Source organism: Salvelinus fontinalis, chromosome 28 (genome assembly GCF_029448725.1).
Source record: "Salvelinus fontinalis isolate EN_2023a chromosome 28, ASM2944872v1, whole genome shotgun sequence".
Lineage (NCBI taxonomy): Eukaryota > Metazoa > Chordata > Actinopteri > Salmoniformes > Salmonidae > Salvelinus > Salvelinus fontinalis.
In genome coordinates, this window is record NC_074692.1 from 11,281,836 (window position 1) to 11,299,432 (window position 17,597).

Here is a 17,597-nt window from a genome sequence, read left to right on the forward strand (position 1 = left end):
AGTGCAATTCATGTATTGTTTAGTGTTGTGTTGTGTAGTGGCTTTGCTGGCATGCATCTAAAACATTTGGGGGGAGTTTGCCCCACCAAGATGTACATGGTAAAATCACCACTGTGTATATTACATTTGTTCTATTTGATGACTTTATTATTTCATTCCAAGTCATCGTCTCATTTCTATAGAGCTGCTGCCTCCTGTGCTGTCTGCCAAAATCACTATTTTAGTAGTTCTTCAAAGTAAATAAGGGATGCTTTTATGACTGCTGAATACCAACTATCAATCACTTCTATCATGTATTTTCAGGTAAAGATACCTTGCGAAGCAACTGCCCTCTATCCCTCTCGATCGCACATTGTTCTGTCTCCCACTCCATGTCTGCCCCAAACTAACCTAGCGTAGCAGGTGTAAAAGAGATACACAGACCGGACAAGTAGGAGAGCAATGGACTATGGTCATTGTAGTTAATTACCATGTTTTCTGTGCAAAACTATGTAGAATATTGGCCTGTTGGAAACTGTGACTGCCTACTTCATCAGACAGTTCAGGTTTGATCTGATAAAAAAATATTATTTGACCTTTATTTAACTGGGCAAGTCAGTTAAGAAAAATTCTTATTTTCAATGACAGCCTAGGAACAGTGGGTTAACTGCCTTGTTCAGGGGCAGAACGACAGATTTGTACCTTGTCAGCTCGGAGATTTAATCTTGCAGCCTTTCAGTTACTAGTCCAAAACTCTAACCACTAGGCTACCTGCCGCCCCAGATCTCTATGTGACCGCTGATAACCTCAGAACAAAGTGACTACAAATACAAAGTTGCCAATGTCTGCAAATTGATACAAACAAGTGATGTATAAAAAGATGCTTCACATTAAAACTGAGATGACTGCAATTAAATATAAACAGTAGACTATATGACTATTTCAATAATATTGAAATACATTTCATGTTTAATCAATTTAGTTATATTTTTCTACTTGTAGGCTAATATATTTGTCTCAATATATTTAATGATGGGTAGCCTAACATGTGCGCAATGATGTGCCAGGAAGTAATATCTCTCTAGGAGCTGAACCATCGTCAGTATTGAGAAATAATTACACTGAGTGTACAAAACATTAGGAACACCTTCCTAATATTGATTTGCACCCCCTTTTGCCCTCAGAACAGCCTCAATTTGTTGGGGCACGGACTACAAGGTGGCGAAAGCATCCCACAGGGATGCTGGCCCATGTTGACTCCAATGCTTCCCACAGTTGTGTCAAGTTGGCAGGATGTCCTTTGTGTGGTGGACCATTTTTGATACACACGGGAAACCGTTGAGCGTTTAAAACCCAGCAGAGATCACAATAGAGATTGTATCATCTGTGGATCTGTTGGGAAGGTATGCAAATTGAAGTGGATCTAGGGTTTCTGGGATAATGGTGTTGATGTGAGCCATGACCAGCCTTAGTGTTCTTTCAAGTCTCCTGAGGGGGAATAGGTTTTGTCTGTCCCTCTTCACTACTGTCTTGGTGTGCTTGGACCATGTTAGTTTGTTGGTGATGTGAACACCCAGGAAATTGAAGCACTCAACCTGCTCCACTGCAGCCCTGTCGATGAGAATGGGGGTGTGCTTGGTTCTCTTTTTCCTGTAGTCCACAATCATCTCCTTTGTCTTGATCACATTGAGAGGGAGGTTGTTGTCCTGGCACCACACGGCCAGGTCTCTGACCTCCTCCCTATAGGCTGTCTCATCATCGTCAGTGATCAGGCCTACCACTGTTGTGTCATCGGCAAACTTTATGATGATGTTGGAGTCGTGCCTGGCCGTGCAGTCATGAGTGAACAGGGAGTTCAGGAGAGGACTGAGCATGCACCCTGAGGGGCCCCTGTGTTGAGGATCAGCGTGGTGGATGTGTTGTTACCTACCCTTACCACCTGGGGCGGCCCGTCAGGAAGTCCAGGATCCAGTTGCAGACGGAGGTGTTTAGTCCCAGGGTCTTTAGCTTAAAGATGAGCTTTGAGGGCACTATGATGTTGAATGCTGAGCTGTAGTCAATGAATAGCATTCTCACATAGGTGTTCCTTTTGTCCAGGTGGGAAAGGGCAGTGTGGAGTGCAATAGAGATTGCATCCTCTGTGGATCTGTTGGGGTGGTATGCAAATTGGGGTGGGTCTAGGGTTTCTGGGATAATGGTGTTGATGTGAGCCATGACCAGTCTTTCAAAGAACTTCATGGCTACAGACGTAAGTGCTACGGGTCGGTAGTCATTTAGGCAGGTTATCTTAGTGTTCTTGGGCACAGGGACTATGGTGGTCTGCTTAAAACATGTTGGTATTACAGACTCGGACAGGGAGAGGTTGAAAATGTCAGTGAAGACACTTGCCAGTTGGTCAGCGCATGCTCGCAGTACATGTCCTGGTAATCCGTCTGGCCCTGCGGCCTTGTGAATGTTGACCTGTTTAAAGGTCTTACTCACATCGGCTGCGGAGAGCGTGATCACACAGTCTTCCGGAACAGCTAGTGCTCTCATGCATGTTTCAGTGTTATTTGCCTCGAAGCGAGCATAGAAGTAGTTTAGCTCGTCTGTGCTTCCCTTTGTAGTCTGTAATGGTTTGCAAGCCCTGCCACATCCGATGAGCGTCAGAGCCGGTGTGGTACGATTTGATCTTAGTCCTGTATTGACACTTTGCCTGTTTGATGGTTCGTCGGAGGGTATAGCGCGATTTCTTATAAGCTTCTGGGTTAGAGTCCCACTCTTTGAAAGTGGCAGCTCTAGCCTTTAGCTCAGTGAGGATGTTGCCTGCAATCCATGGCTTCTGGTTGGGGTATGTACGTACGGTCACTGTGGAGACGACGTCATCGATGCACTTATTGATGAAGCCAATGACTGATGTGGTGTATTCATCAATGCCATCGGAGGAATCCCGGAACATATTCCAGTCTGTACTAGCAAAACAGTCCTGTAGCTTAGCATCTGCTTCATCTGACCACTTTTTTATTGATCTAGTCACTGGTGCTTCCTGCTTTAATTTTTGCTTGTAAGCAGGAGTCAGGAGGATAGAATTAGGGTCAGATTTGCCAAATGGAGGGCGAGGGAGAGCTTTGTATGCGTCTCTGTGTGTAGTAGAGGTGGTCCAGTTTTTTTCCCCTCTGGTTGCACATTTAACATGCTGATAGAAATGTGATAAATCGGATTTAAGTTTCCCTGCATTAAAGTCCCCGGCTACTAGGAGCGTCGCCTCTGGGTGAGCGTTTTCTTGTTTGCTTATGGCGGAATACAGCTCATTCAATGCTGTCTTAGTGCCAGCCTCTGACTGTGGTGGTATGTAAACAGCTACAAAAAGGTAGATAGTGAGGTCTACAGCTTATCATGAGATACTCTACCTCAGGCAAGCAATAGCTCGAGACTTCCTTAGATATCGTGCACCAGCTGTTGTTTACAAAAATACATAGTCCGCCGCCCCTTGTCTTACCAGACGCCGCTGTTCTATCCTGCCAGTGCAGCGTATAACCAGCCAGCTGTATGTTTATAGCGTCATCGTTCAGCCACGACTCCGTGAAGCATAAGATGTTACAGTTTTGAATGTCTCGTTGGTGGTTTAATCTTCCGCGTAGGTCATCCATTTTATTCTCCAAATATTGCACGTTTGCTAGCAGAATGGAAGGAAGTGGGGGTTAATTCGATCGCCTACGAATTCTCAGAAGGCAGCCTACCCTGCCAGCCCCTTTTACTCCGCCTCCTCTTCAGGCAAATCACAGGGATCTGGTCCTGTTCCTGAGAAAGCAGTATATTGTTTGCGTCAGGGCTAGTCAGACTCGTTAAAGGGAAAAAAGGATTCTGCCTGTCAGTGGTGAAAAATCGCAGTCCTGATGTCCAGAAGTTATTTTCGGTCATAAGAGATTGTAGCGGCAACATTATGTACAAAATAAGTTTAAAAAACAAGTTACAAACAACGCAAATAAACAAACAAAACACTTAAAACTTCTGCCTTCATCTCCGGCGCCATTTTATCAGAGGCACTTAAATATTTTGTCTTGCCCATTCACACTCTGAATGGCACACCTACACAATCCATGTCTCAATTGTCTCAATGCTTAAAAATCCTTCTTTAAACTGTCTCAACCAGTGAACATTTTTATTGTAGGAAAGATACATTGTTAAAAGATACATTCCATCGCTATCGGGAAACCGTGCCCAGGACTATTCATCACACCATCATGGATATGAAATGTGACAGATTGTGGAGGAACTCCAGTGTTAGATCCACAGGCTGTGCTGTGGTCATCCCTCTGACCTCTACACCTGACCTCTGACCCCAGTATGTAATACCACGCAGCACAATGTCTACTCTGTCCTCCCCTCTGCTCCCTCCAGCCTAACAATGCATAGTTCCCTAATCTCGGATGGACGGCTCACTCCCTCTGATCTTTTTTCCACTAATTTGTCTTTTGACCATTCACATTAGATCTTTTTCAGAGCTGATCTGATCGATCAAAAGACCAATTACTGATAAAAAATATTTGAATATTTGAATTGGACTGCCTGTGTAAACGTGGCCTGAGTCCCGCTCTCAGTCTAAAATGTATCCTAAAGTATGAGTAACACAACCTATTAACCTTAAATGCAGTCTTCAGTAGATCTAAGATTCTAAAACCTGCAGTATATAAGTGGCGTGAAAAAATGTAAATGTCACTTTCGCTCATTTCTATATGCTTTTTTCTGTCCTTTAGCCATGTTGATGTAATTTGTTAGAGTATGTGATTTGGTTAAAGATGCTGACTGTATGTCTTTATCGGCACTAATCCCACCAGCCCCCTCAGCTCAGCTCTCAGGTCAAGCCCTGGTCAGAGCCACAGAGGGGCTGGGCGGGGGTCATTCACAGCTGGTCGACCGACACGCTCAAAGGATCAACTTCCCTTTCATCATAACAGGGGTCAGAGTTTTATTACCACGCACTGGGCTGGATAGCGTAGCACACACACACACACACACACACACACACACACACACACACACACACACACACACACACACACACACACACACACACACACACACACACACACACACACACACACTGATGGCTCAGGAGCATATGATAATAATTATCTTATTAAATGAGTGCCAATAAATAAGAGAAAAGTTATGGCACCATTCATGTGACACTATAAGGAACATGGTATCTTCTTGAGTTTTGTTTTGAGCCTCTCTGAGTCCTCCAAGTTTTCAAAGAGAGTTTGAGAATGTCCACTGGCCAATCATGTACTGTAGAAGGGTTTGTGAGGATTGTGAAGTGATGAGGACAAAAGTTTAGAAAGCCCAGATTGTTAGCAGATTCCTGCTAACACAGTCATTGGGAATGTGACTGTGTGTCTTTGCTGTTGACTGTGAAATGTCAGGGTCAGTAATTTACTGTGCTGCCTTAAATCAGTGCAGATGGCTCAGGTAACAAATGAATGTCTCATTAATAAAATCTGTTTCCTTTCCAAAAGAATGAACGAGTGAGAGACCAGCCGTATCTTTATCGACAGAGATGTATGTCAAACACAGGTACACTACATCCGTCACTACTCTAGTGTTGATTGCACTAAGTTTGAGGGGCTAATTTGAATAAATGTGTCAGAGTCAGGGGAAGCCGCTCTTTTATAGCCCGTAACAACTGTCTCCTGTAGCAATACCCTGGCTCTGATTTGTGAGATCCACAGGAAAGCCATCCCTACTCTACATACCAAGTTCAGTGTTTTACAGCTCCCTGTAAACTCATCCTCCACCCAAATTCAAACTCAAATTGTAGACGTTTACTGCTCCTGGCTGGGCAACGTGTTGAATATCACAGAGCCCTGACAAAAGCCTGGCCCTAGACTCACGCATCTGCGATGTCACTGTACCAACTGCCTTGATGCCCTTACTGTACTGTCTCCTCTTTATGACCCGCCACGCCAGCCCCCCTGCATCTCAATACCAGCTGTTAATTCCTAGTCCATACCCTAAGGGTTCTGCTCTGTGTTCTGTTGGGCTGCTGGCTGGATAAATGAACAAAGCATCTCTGCCTGCCTGTCAGTAACTAGCCGTGTTATTCCTCCAGGCCGGCTCAGTGGCTCTCCTTTAGCTCATGGATCAAGTGGAGGTTGTAAATACTTTCCTGGGTTGTTTGGGGGTCAACAGAGACTTGGCCATTATCGCCTCAAGAGCCACATCTTCATAAGTCTCAGCCCATAGGTGCAAATGCATTAGCTTTCCAGTGTGTTGACTGCAAGACAGACACAAATCGCGCAAGATGACTTGATTGTGTCCTGCGATTTACATCTTCATACTAAAAAAAAGAAGATTGTTTTAAATACTATGATGCGTCCTGTGATTTCGGTATTGTTATGTGTGAGTCGTGTACGTTCTGAATTGACTCTACAGTGTGAAGTGTTGATTCCCGAGGCCTGCTGGTTGCTGGGTCACCAGTCGTTGATCTAATTATCCTCCGCTCTCTGTATCATTACAGGGATGACCGAAAGAATGTGTTGCCTGGTAACGGCACTTACTGTCAGTGCACTGGGACAGGAGGAGCACACAGGAGCAGCAATACATTGTGTCCTTACTAACAGAGCTCTGCTGAGGCAGTACATGTTGGGCAATGGTCATCATTTAGTCACTGTCATTGTTTGGTGAATTTTGCCAAGGCATTCTCTATCAAGACAATGAGGAACAGAACTTGATGCTCGTATCATGGTTAGTATTCTGTAATACCAAAATAACATATACATTTCTATTTATTTGTAAAAATCTGTCAAATCTAATAGATTTGCTGAAAATATTTATGTTGGTCCTGTTTGATCATTTCAGAAGGTAAATAATTTGCTCACACATTTACACACAAATCCATAATATATGTGCATTGTGTCTTTGAATTAAAAAAAATATATATATATATCGCATAAATCTCCGTTAACAGTATAACAAAGCATAGAAGTGGCTGATCTTCAGGGTTGGGGAGTAACGGATTAGCCTACATGTAAAGATTACACAAAAACGGTAACTGTAATCTGTTATGTTACCAGCCAAAATATTGTATTCAGATTACAGATACAAAACTAAATGATTACTTCTACAAACATTTGTTTGACACATTTCTGTTTTCTCAATGACATTCAAATCAGCATTGAAAAAAGGTGCAAATGTAAGTTTGTTTCTGCCTGAGCAAGTCTGACCACAACTTAGAGACCACTATGATGACACACCAAATGTGTTTGATGGATGGCATGAAAAGAGCCGGAATAGGCTTTGTAGGCTACAGTCCAAGCCATGTCTTCCAATGGTGCGACTGTTGTCGGCATACAAAGATTCCAACTTGAATAAACACTTGGAGGTTAGAACGACAGCAGTGGTGTAGCCTACGGGCGATACAGACAGCCTACCACTTATTATTGATATCTAGGCTAAATAGCGCATTGATGTGAATCGCACTGATGCTCTATCATTTTGCTATTTGCGAGTTACGGATTGTAGTTGTTGTGGATGGCTGTTCACAAATGTAGGCCTATATGTGTATTTTAACCCAATAATAGTTGAATTGAAGAAGTTGAAGCTGCCTATCAGTCATTGTTTTTGCGACCAGTGGTGTATTCGTTATCGAAACGGTTTACTGTTTAACCAAAAGGAAGCAAACAGAGCAAAACAAGATTGGACACATTAATTTAGGTCCCTCCCGTTTGCTTCCATTTAAGAAACGTTTTGCAACAGAATCGGCATAATGAATATGACCCGGTGAACAGCCAGGGGAAAATGCGCTCTTGCAACAGCTGCATAGTGTGAATCCCATCCTATGGAATAAAAACTCCCCCGGTGAAGGCCTATTGTACTGTCAAAAACAAGTTTCATTTAAGAAGACCACCAGTGGGGCTTTTATTGCTCAATCTAATGTCCATAGGCCTAACAGACACATGCTCAAATTTGCACACGTTTGATAGATTTAAACAGCTGCAATTTATTGAGATATCAGTGTCACCCAAAAAGATTTAACAATAGGACTATAGCAAATGCAGCATATGGCATTCATTTTTCACATGCAAATAGAGCTTTTTTAATTTAATGTTAGGGTTAGGCATTAGGGTTAGCAGTGTGGTTAAGGATAGGGTTAGGTTTAAAATCAGATTTTATGACTTTGTGGTTGTGCCAGCTAGTAACCACCCTAGAGAGCTAACTCCAAAACAAGATTCATGATGAAAAACGCTAACCTGCAGTGAAAGTAATCTAAAAGCAACTGAGAGTATAGTAATCAGATTAAGTTACTGAGATTGGGTAATCCAAAAGTTACGTTATTGATTAAAATTGTGGACAGGTAACTAGTCACTGTAAAGGATTACATTTAGAAAGTAACCTACCCAACCCTGCTGATCCCCCCCAGAGCAAATACCTCTCACTATGCCCGCACATTATTTCCATAAAGACCTGTTTCTCTAATGACTTCTATCCTCCTGTTTTGTTCCATTATACCCAACAAAATGACACTCTGTCATTCCTCTACTATGATTCTGCCCTAAAAATATATTTTCCTGATCTCTGTAAAGGCCAACTCTAATTAGTATTAATCAGGTTAATTACGTAAATCAGTCATTTGTCACCACTAGTCTTTCCTTCATAGTATTGACTCCTAACAATATTTGTTTAAATAAAATGAACTTAAAGGTAGAGGGAGTGACAGTGTCTTGTGTCTGCTGATAGTGGGGTTGATGCAGATTGGGAGATAAGAGATGGAGCTAAGATATGGCCAGGAGTCGAGTTAAGAATCTCTCTGGTAAAAAGGACATGATGGATCACATCTGCCTGCTGTGCCCCTGTCCCCCTTCTCTTCTACCCCACCTCCCCTACTGTAATCTTCAATCATCATTCAGCAGCACCACAGGGGTCGTATCCTGCCCTTCCTCCTTCTCCACCCACAACACAGTTTGTCCCCCTAGGGAAAGGAAAGCCCCATGGTCCCTTGCCCACCACCCCCAGCCCCTACCAGAGTGGAGGATTGACAAAGCACTCTCTTTCACTGTGTCTGCAAAAATCTGCCAGGCCCTCTTACCACCCTGAGGCTAAACCACATCAGATTCACACAAACATATTTTCCTATTTAACTTAATGTGAAGACAATTACATTAAAACAGACCTGTTACATTGATTAGAGGAAAATGTAGAGGTCCTGACACTCAGATCAATGGGAATTGAGTTTCTCTTGGAATGAATTTAGAGATAAGCAAAGCTATTAGAGAAGCAGTAAATGAGTATGTGTTTAGAATATTTTTTACATTCTGTCAGTGGTGACTGGTGATACTGTAGTATAGTTTGTAGTGCAACAGGCCTCTTCACCAATATACAGTGTTATTAAAAGGTTTGGCATAGCCAGCACAGTAATGTCCTGATATAGTGCTATACTGAATTGTAATATTGTTTTAGTGTGAAATTGTCAATAAACTAACTGAGAAGGAATTCAACAATGAGGTCTTCATAATAATCTTGAAAAAAAAATACAATTTGAGTATTTTATAGTAATTATGGTAACGGTAAATTGATGCAAATGAATAGTCTTTTAAAAGTATTTCATTTTCTCTATTTTCATTTGAGAAGAACATTTTCATGGAATATAACATACTTTCTCTAGGCACATGCATTTCTTTACAGTAATAGAACTTAACATGTCAGGTTCTTTTGGGGTCATTTAAAATTCTCTGATGAAGAAATCAGAACCTTGAATAAAACTATTTAAGGGGGGACCAAACTATTATTTTTAGGTAAATATGTTAGGCCCACTAATGTCTTTATAGATACCTTTTTATATTTCCCTTTTTTCAGGATATACTTATTTAAAAGTATGTTTTACATTTGCATAATGAACAAGTTAATTAACCATTGGCAAACGATATGGAAATCATTTGTAAAGAATTTGTAAAAATACTAATATTTACTTATGTATTTATTACGAGGTTTAGGCATTAATCAAATAAACATGAACAACATGGCATACTTGTATTTTCAAAATTGAATTTAAATTAGCTACTTTATTTTATTTCAAACTATGTGATAACGTTTATGATCAGTTAATAAGCACAATTTCTAATAACGTATTATAAATGTAACTACAGTGAAGTTAAATACCTTAAATGTAACATTTGTACACGAATGTAAATCAGTCAGTTCCATCGAACCCGCACAAAATTAGCTAGTATTCCCTTATTTTAGGAAATTTGGTGAATCTCCACATTTGTCATTGAAATAATGTTTGCGCACACAAAAAATAATTGTCATACATGAAAATAATCAAAACCTTAGGCTATATAAATGCCACTGATTAGATCTTAAGTAGCCTACAGTGTGCTACACGGTTTAACATTATTGATACTAAACCATGAATTAGTGCATATTGGCCTCATTCTTGCCAAAATAAGATTAATTAATCAATGCATTTGTGGTCCACTAGCATAATGTGATATATACTTTAATTTCGATCAGTCATTTTCGATTACTATTCCTCGTCAAGGCCTAAGGAATTTTAATCCTCGAAATGACAATAAATCTTCACACCCACACTGGGGCACGAGGCGCTGGCGCCTGGATGAGACACTAATGTCCCTCCCTTGAAACAACGTGTCGATATTTGTCAACCTGCCTTCGTGCATGAGAGAAATCATTTTAAAAACGAAATATAACCAAATGTGTGATGTATAGCCTTATAAGGAATAGTGAATTGAGTCCTCAATATATAGCCATGGCAGGAGATCACACCTAGTGTAATTATTAATGACATTATCTCACCAAAACTGATCAAACAATATAGGCGTATAGCTACTCTTTAATAGCCTCCAACTATGTTGATTTATTCGATTTAAAACGATGCCAAATATGTTTATCTCTATTGAGAAGTGGTCTATTAACAGATCTAAGCCAATGTTGCCAATTTGTCATTCCAATTGGATTCATTGAATTATTAAAACACAACGTTTTCTCTCTCTTTCTCCCGCTGCCTTGTCTTGGTCATCAGCCATTTCCATGTTTTGTGGTGGTAATAGCCAACACAGGATTTTGTGACTAAACCTAATAGCTTCAGGGCGTTCTCCAAGTTCAAAAGTTCACCTTTTACGATCTTCAAAAGACCGCTGACTGCCCACGTCCAAATAAAAACATTCCTACCTCTATTCTCAACAAACGACCCTCAAACTCATCACAGTGTGAAATATGCAAGAAGCAAGACTGACTAACAAAAGTAGGCCTATCATATAGATCGCAGGGAGCACACTGGGTCAGATAATTCCCATAGATAAGACACATTTTGAAAGGCAATTAACAGCCCATGAGAAGGATACTATATTGTTTCACCTTATTACACCCCACATAGAATAAGCAGAATATTATGTAGGCTAAAAACAGGATGATTAACTATGTTACAGTAATTGTATAATAATGTATCATGAATGTAAGGACATTGATATATGTGTATGCATGTGTGTGTTTTTCCCAATGACTGTAAATGTTTTTTACACATGTATAGATTCGCATGCACAAAACCTGATAAAAATACTTGATGTAGTCTATAGGAAGCAAGCAGCCTGATGTTAACATCCACTATACAGTCCTAATGGAATTGGAGCAAGGATGCGAACACGTACCGTTAACGGACTTCGCATTGTTTCTCTCTGGGTAATCGAACCCATTCGTCCTCTTCTCTATCTCCATCCTCCTTCATAAAAGCTGCATGCGCGCCTTTCTATCAACAGGGCGCCTATTACCACTATTTTCAGTTCGATAATGCAATTAGCTGTCTTCGTTGCGTTGATGCGCTCCTGTCTCACTGGACGGACCGCAGCCCCATGGTTTCGAGTGTCAGTAAGAATAACAGTTCTTCCACACCCCCATACCTACACAAACCTGCACCCTGAACATTACGCAATGACGCACGCGCTGTAGCAGGAATTCTGGGTTATGTAGGGTTTGGCCGCGGTGTTTGTAGTTGGGGGTGGTGCGGCTATCTACATAGTTGCATCATTCCGCTGAGTTGGCAATTAGTTGGCCATCAGTTTTCCAAAACAGTTTAGAACGGTAAAGTATTGTTATTAAGTGTTATACAAAGTTGACTTGGATCATTTAAAATGGTATTCAAGGGCTGTGAAAAATAATGGCCATAATAATCCAGCGTGATTGACCATTGAAAGGTGATTCTGGGGGAAAGTACGCAAAATGTTGTTGTCACTTGTCTCTCACCATTATATTTCTGATATCTATTTCGATTATTTGGCCAAAACGAACCATTGTTAATTAAGCTTCGTAGAATGAATGGTTTGTGCATTGTCATCTAACTCAAATCCTTACTAATGGAACCTTAGAACTGTCTACTGTATACAGACAGTGCCTTTGGAAAGTTTTCAACTTCCTTGACTTTTTCCACATTTTGTTGCGTTTACAAAGTGGGATAAAAATGTATTTCATTCATTTTTGTCAACAATGATTTACCCCAAATCCTCTCTAATTTCAAAATTGACAAAAAATGCTAACATTGTTCACACATTTACCAAAAATAAAAATATATATATCTTGAGTAGATAAGTATTCAACCCCCTGAATCAATACATCTTAGAAACAGCTTTGGCAGCAATTACAGCTGTGAGTCTTTTTGGGTAAGTCTCTAAGAGCTTTGCACACCTGGATTGTACAATATTTGCCAGTCATTCTTTTACAAAATTATTAAAGCGCTGTGAAGTTGGTTGTTGATCATTGCTTGACAGCCATTTTCAAGTCTTGCCATAGATTTTCAAGCCAATTTAAGTCAAAGCTGTTACTAGGCCCCATTCAATGTCGTCTTGGTAAGCAACTCCAGTGTAGATAGTGTTTTAGGTTATTGACCTGCTGAAAGGTGAATTTGTCTTCCAGTGTCTGTTGGAATGCAGACTGAACCAGATTTTCTCTAGGATTTTGCCTGTGCATAGCTCTATTCCATTTATTTTTATCCCCCCAATAAACTCCCTAGTCCTTGCTGATGACAAGCATAACCATAACATGATGCAGCCATTACCATGCTTGAAAATATGAAGATTGTTACTCAGTGATGTGATGTGTTGGATTTGCCCCAAACATAATGCTTTGTATTCAGGAGAAAAAGTGAATTTCTTTGTCACATTTTTTGCAGTATTACTTTAGTGCCTTGTTGCAAACAGGATGCATGTTTTGGAATATTTGTATTCTGTACAGGCTTTCTTCTTTTCACTCTGTAATTTAGATTAGTATTGTTGAGTAACTACAGTGTTGTTGATCCATCCTGAGTTTTCTTCTATCACAGCCATTCAATTCTGTAACTATTTTAAAATGACTACTGGCCTCATGGTGAAATCCCAGAGCAGTTTCCTTTCTCTCTGGCAACTGAGTTAGGAAGGACACCTGTATCTTTGCAGTGACTGGGCGTATTGATACACCATCCAAAGCCTAATTAATCATTTTTACCTATCTACCAATCGGTGCCCTTGTTTGAGAGGCATTGGAATACCTCCCTGGTCTTTGTGGTTGAATATGTCCTTGGAGTTCACTACTCGACTGAGGGACCTTACAGATACTTGTACTGTATGTGTGGGGTACAGAGATGGAGTAGTCATTCAGAAATCATGTCAACCACTATTATTTGTAAAAATGTCTAAAAACAAAATTACTCTTTGACATTATGGGATATTGTGTGTAGATTAGTGACTCAAAATCTAAATGTAATTTTAAATTCAGGCTGTATCACAACAAAATGTGGAAAAGTCAAGGGCATTGAATACTTTCTGAAGGCACTGTAGGCCTGTATAAGCTACCTAGGGAGTAAAGATCTTCATCAACTTTTTGGACGCGGACCGGAACAGACCCGAGGACGATCAGACCCAGACCCGATTGTACCCAGATTTTTGGGGGGTGGGGGAACTGCCCCGAACGGACCCGAGAACAATCAGACCCAAACCCGAATGGACCCGAGGACAATCGGACCTAGACCCGACCCGAACCCGAATGGACCCAAGGACAACCAGACCTAGACCCAAATCGTAACCTAAAAGGTCCGATAGGACCAGACTGACAAATAAAATATGTTTATCAGCCAAGATGCTCTTCAGGTTAACAAATAGATCTTTATATGTTGGCTAGGCCTTCTTTAAGTCAATACATTTACCTTATTAGCGTAAAATGTGTATTCTATAGGCTATGCGGAGCTGTGGTCAGGTTCACTCATGTCTATCAGTTGTGGTTACATAGACCCGAGACCCGCTGTCATTCAAACAGGACCTGACCCGGACCAGATAGACAAGTTTGAATTTTGGACCCATGCCCGCTCAGGTCCCAATGTCAGGTATCAGGTTCGGTTTCGGGTGGACCTGTGAAGACCTATACTAGGGAGTCTAGTAGGACTAGTAGGTTTATAGTGCCCTTTTTACCCAAAACCATGCTGTGATTTTATTTGATTACGGAGACAAGATCTAACCTTCTACTGCGTAAATCCCGCAATGGGGGTTTGATTGAGTCGGGGCCCCGGTACAAGAACACCTCCAAGAACACAGTGCCTGTTGGTTTTACAAATAGCCAGGAGATGGTGCTGCTACTCTTTTACATTCCACTCCATCTGTGTCCTGTCTCTCCTGGTCCTGTGTTGTTGCGAGCTAGCCCTACTGCTGCCAGATGGCGCTATTATAACAGTGCCGTCTGGCGGCAGTAGGGCTAGTTGCGAGCAGTGAGAGCAGTGAGACAACTCTGAAACTTGTGCACACACATTTTATATGTGCCACTCATTTTTCAAATTAATGCTAAAATTATATAGAAAAAGTGCAGCTGTAACGTGTAACTCATATCCCTGTGCGACTTGTGTAAATGCTAATTGTCAGATTTGTCGCAATAAAGGTTGTAAAAAGTTGTATGGAATATTAGAAAGTTATTAAACTAGAATGAAATACGTCTGAAATTACTCTAAAGATAAGATTCGATAAGAAATATTATGTCCCATGTTCATGTCAAGCGTGTGTGCAAATTGCCCCTCCCATGTGTGGAGAAGAGAAGATTGGTGAATGATCATTTACCCCTGATGCGCAGAGTTGAGGACTAGTGTGCGGACAGCGCCTTATCAGTTTGGAAAACTGATTGTTGCGCATATTACAGCAACAACATATACGATTTGGGTCTGTGGCAATGGAACCCTAATATCTCGTGCGGATGTCCTAATTTATGGATCGAGTAATACTGTAACCGATCTTGTCATTCCGACACCAAAAGTTGTGCTGAGGGATTTTTTATCTGCTATCAAGCACCTGGGAGGAAAATGTGGAGATTTACGAATTTATTAGCTTGCCTACTGGTGGTGTGTAAAGATGTCACTGCGCAGAGTAAGGTAAGTTATGGGCATGACTTGGTTATAGACTAATAACACCTATATAATGCTGCAATGGCACAAGTAAGTAAGGAACTCCCCCATATTTAATGGATCTAATTCTTTGTGATAAAATATTAATACGAATTTGTCAACCCTGTCCTGCAGCTCTGCTACAGTACATTTATTATTGTTAACTTAATATCTGAATATTAATGTTTTATGCACTCTTTAAAAAACATATTATCCCACTTTAAAGTCAACGTATTTCAACGAAATGATTGCTCAATTTGCGCAAATTAGCCTAGTTAATTCGTTCACGTGCGCGAAGGAGCGATCGACGCTTCTCTTGTGAAGTGAGGTTGTTGAAAGCGGGAAGCAGTTTGCATAACAAACGGTAAAGATTATGCTATTTCAATTATCCGTTTGATGTCCAAATTTAAATGCCCATTCCCCAATATCAACTGTTTCCCTGTATGACCAGGTGTCCAGTCAGAGATCAGTCAATTTGCCTGACCATAGACACTGACTCTCTCCCTCCTCTCCGTCTGAACACGTGTTGATATAAAGAATAGATGTATGTCATTATTGAACATGACATCAGCCTTCTTGGCTTGTAAGTATAGACTTTGAATCCCCTTATTGCACATCAGACTAAGTAACCATTACATTAGTGCTTATGTTTGTCCTGTTTCACACATGTACATGTGTGTAACCTGTACAAGTGTGGTGTGAAATGGAAATGTATTTTTTTGCATATCACACCCTCAGAGACTGGGGTAACGGCCAGGGATTAGCTATTATTTAGGCAACCCTGGAGAAATTAAGTTTCTTGCTCAAGGGCAGAGCGACAGATTTTTCAACTAGTCAGCTCAGGGATTCAAATTAGCAACCTTTCGGTTACTGGCCCAATGCTCTAACACCCGCAAACTCGACTCTGGACCTGGAAGCCAGTTTCACTGCATTTTTTCATTGTTCCATTCTAATCAGGGACTGATTTAGACCTGGAACACCAGGTGGGTGCAATTTATAATTAGGTAGAACAGAAAACCAGCAGGCTCCGGATCTCGTAGGGTAAGAGTTGAATACCCCTGCTCTAACCACTAGGCTTCCTGGCGCCTTTTATGTGTACGGCCTGATGCCAGATGAAATGTGGGAAGAGATGGCAGCCAGTGGGGTAACAGTAATATCTGCCCTGCCTTGTTTGCACAGCTGCTGGACTTCAGTAACCCCTCTCTCATAGACCTGCATTCCCCTGAGGAGAGTCTAATCCCTGCTCCCCACTGTAGGAAAAAAATGGGCACAAGACAAGACGCACACAAGCACATGAAGGTTGTCTAGCAGATTTTGTTCTTTGTGTGGTACATTTAGAACAATGAGCACAGGTGTCATGTGTTCACATCATGGTATTTGTGTCCTCTCAAGAACAGTGGAGTGTAAAATGTCTCATAACAATGATAATCCCTTATTATTACAATGATCATCAAATGTATTGAGGGCAACAACTTACACAACTGATAACTCAGGATTCAAGTGGACTGTACAATAGAAAAGGCCTTCTGTCAAAGGATTTTAAAAAATGGATGAGAGCTGCCCACCACTAATATGCATGTGAATATCTCATGGCTCAAAGTGGAGAGACTGACTTCATCATTACTTGTTTTTGTAAGAAGTGTTGACATGCCGAATGCACAGAGGTGTCTGTTTAAACTACTGGCACACAGCTCGGACACCCATGCATATCCCACAAGACATGCCACCAGAGGTCTCTTCACGTTCCCCAAGTCAAGAACAGACTATGGGAGGCGCACAGTACTACATAGAGCCATGGCTACATGGAACTCTATTCCACATCAGGTAACTGATAGAAGCAGTAGATTCAGATTTTTTTTAAACAGATAAAAATACACCTTATGGAACAGCGGGGACTGTGAAGAGAGACACACACACACACACACACACACACACACACAGGTACAGACACACATACACATGATAAGACAGGCACTCTACACACACGTACACCATGGATGTGGAATTGTAGATATGTGGTAGTAGAGTAGTGGCCTGAGGGCACACACTTTAACGTGTTGTGAAAAGTGTTATGAAATGTAATGTCATGCAATATTTTCAATTGTATATAACAGCCTTAATGTTGCTGGACCCCAGGAAGAGTAGTTGCTGCCTTGGCAGGAACTAATGGGGATCCTTAGTAAATAGAAATAAATACAACTACAAAAGCACAGTATAGGATCACTAACAAACT

At 41.1% G+C, this 17,597-nt stretch overlaps 2 protein-coding genes across 2 annotated transcripts in view; one reads left to right on the forward strand and one right to left on the reverse strand.

Moving 5' to 3' along the window:
* The window catches only part of LOC129826136 (nuclear receptor subfamily 6 group A member 1-A-like), a 110,175-nt gene extending 98,303 nt beyond the window's left edge, over window positions 1-11,872 (reverse strand). Inside the window, exon 1 of the mRNA XM_055886493.1 lies at window positions 11,625-11,872. Coding sequence (XP_055742468.1) covers window positions 11,625-11,691 — 67 coding nt within the window. The 5' untranslated portion in view covers window positions 11,692-11,872. The remainder of the gene's footprint in view (window positions 1-11,624) is intronic.
* Window positions 11,873-15,036: 3,164 nt separating this feature from the next.
* The window catches only part of LOC129826138 (olfactomedin-like protein 2A), a 28,443-nt gene continuing 25,882 nt past the window's right edge, over window positions 15,037-17,597 (forward strand). Inside the window, exon 1 of the mRNA XM_055886496.1 lies at window positions 15,037-15,352. Coding sequence (XP_055742471.1) covers window positions 15,284-15,352 — 69 coding nt within the window. The 5' untranslated portion in view covers window positions 15,037-15,283. The remainder of the gene's footprint in view (window positions 15,353-17,597) is intronic.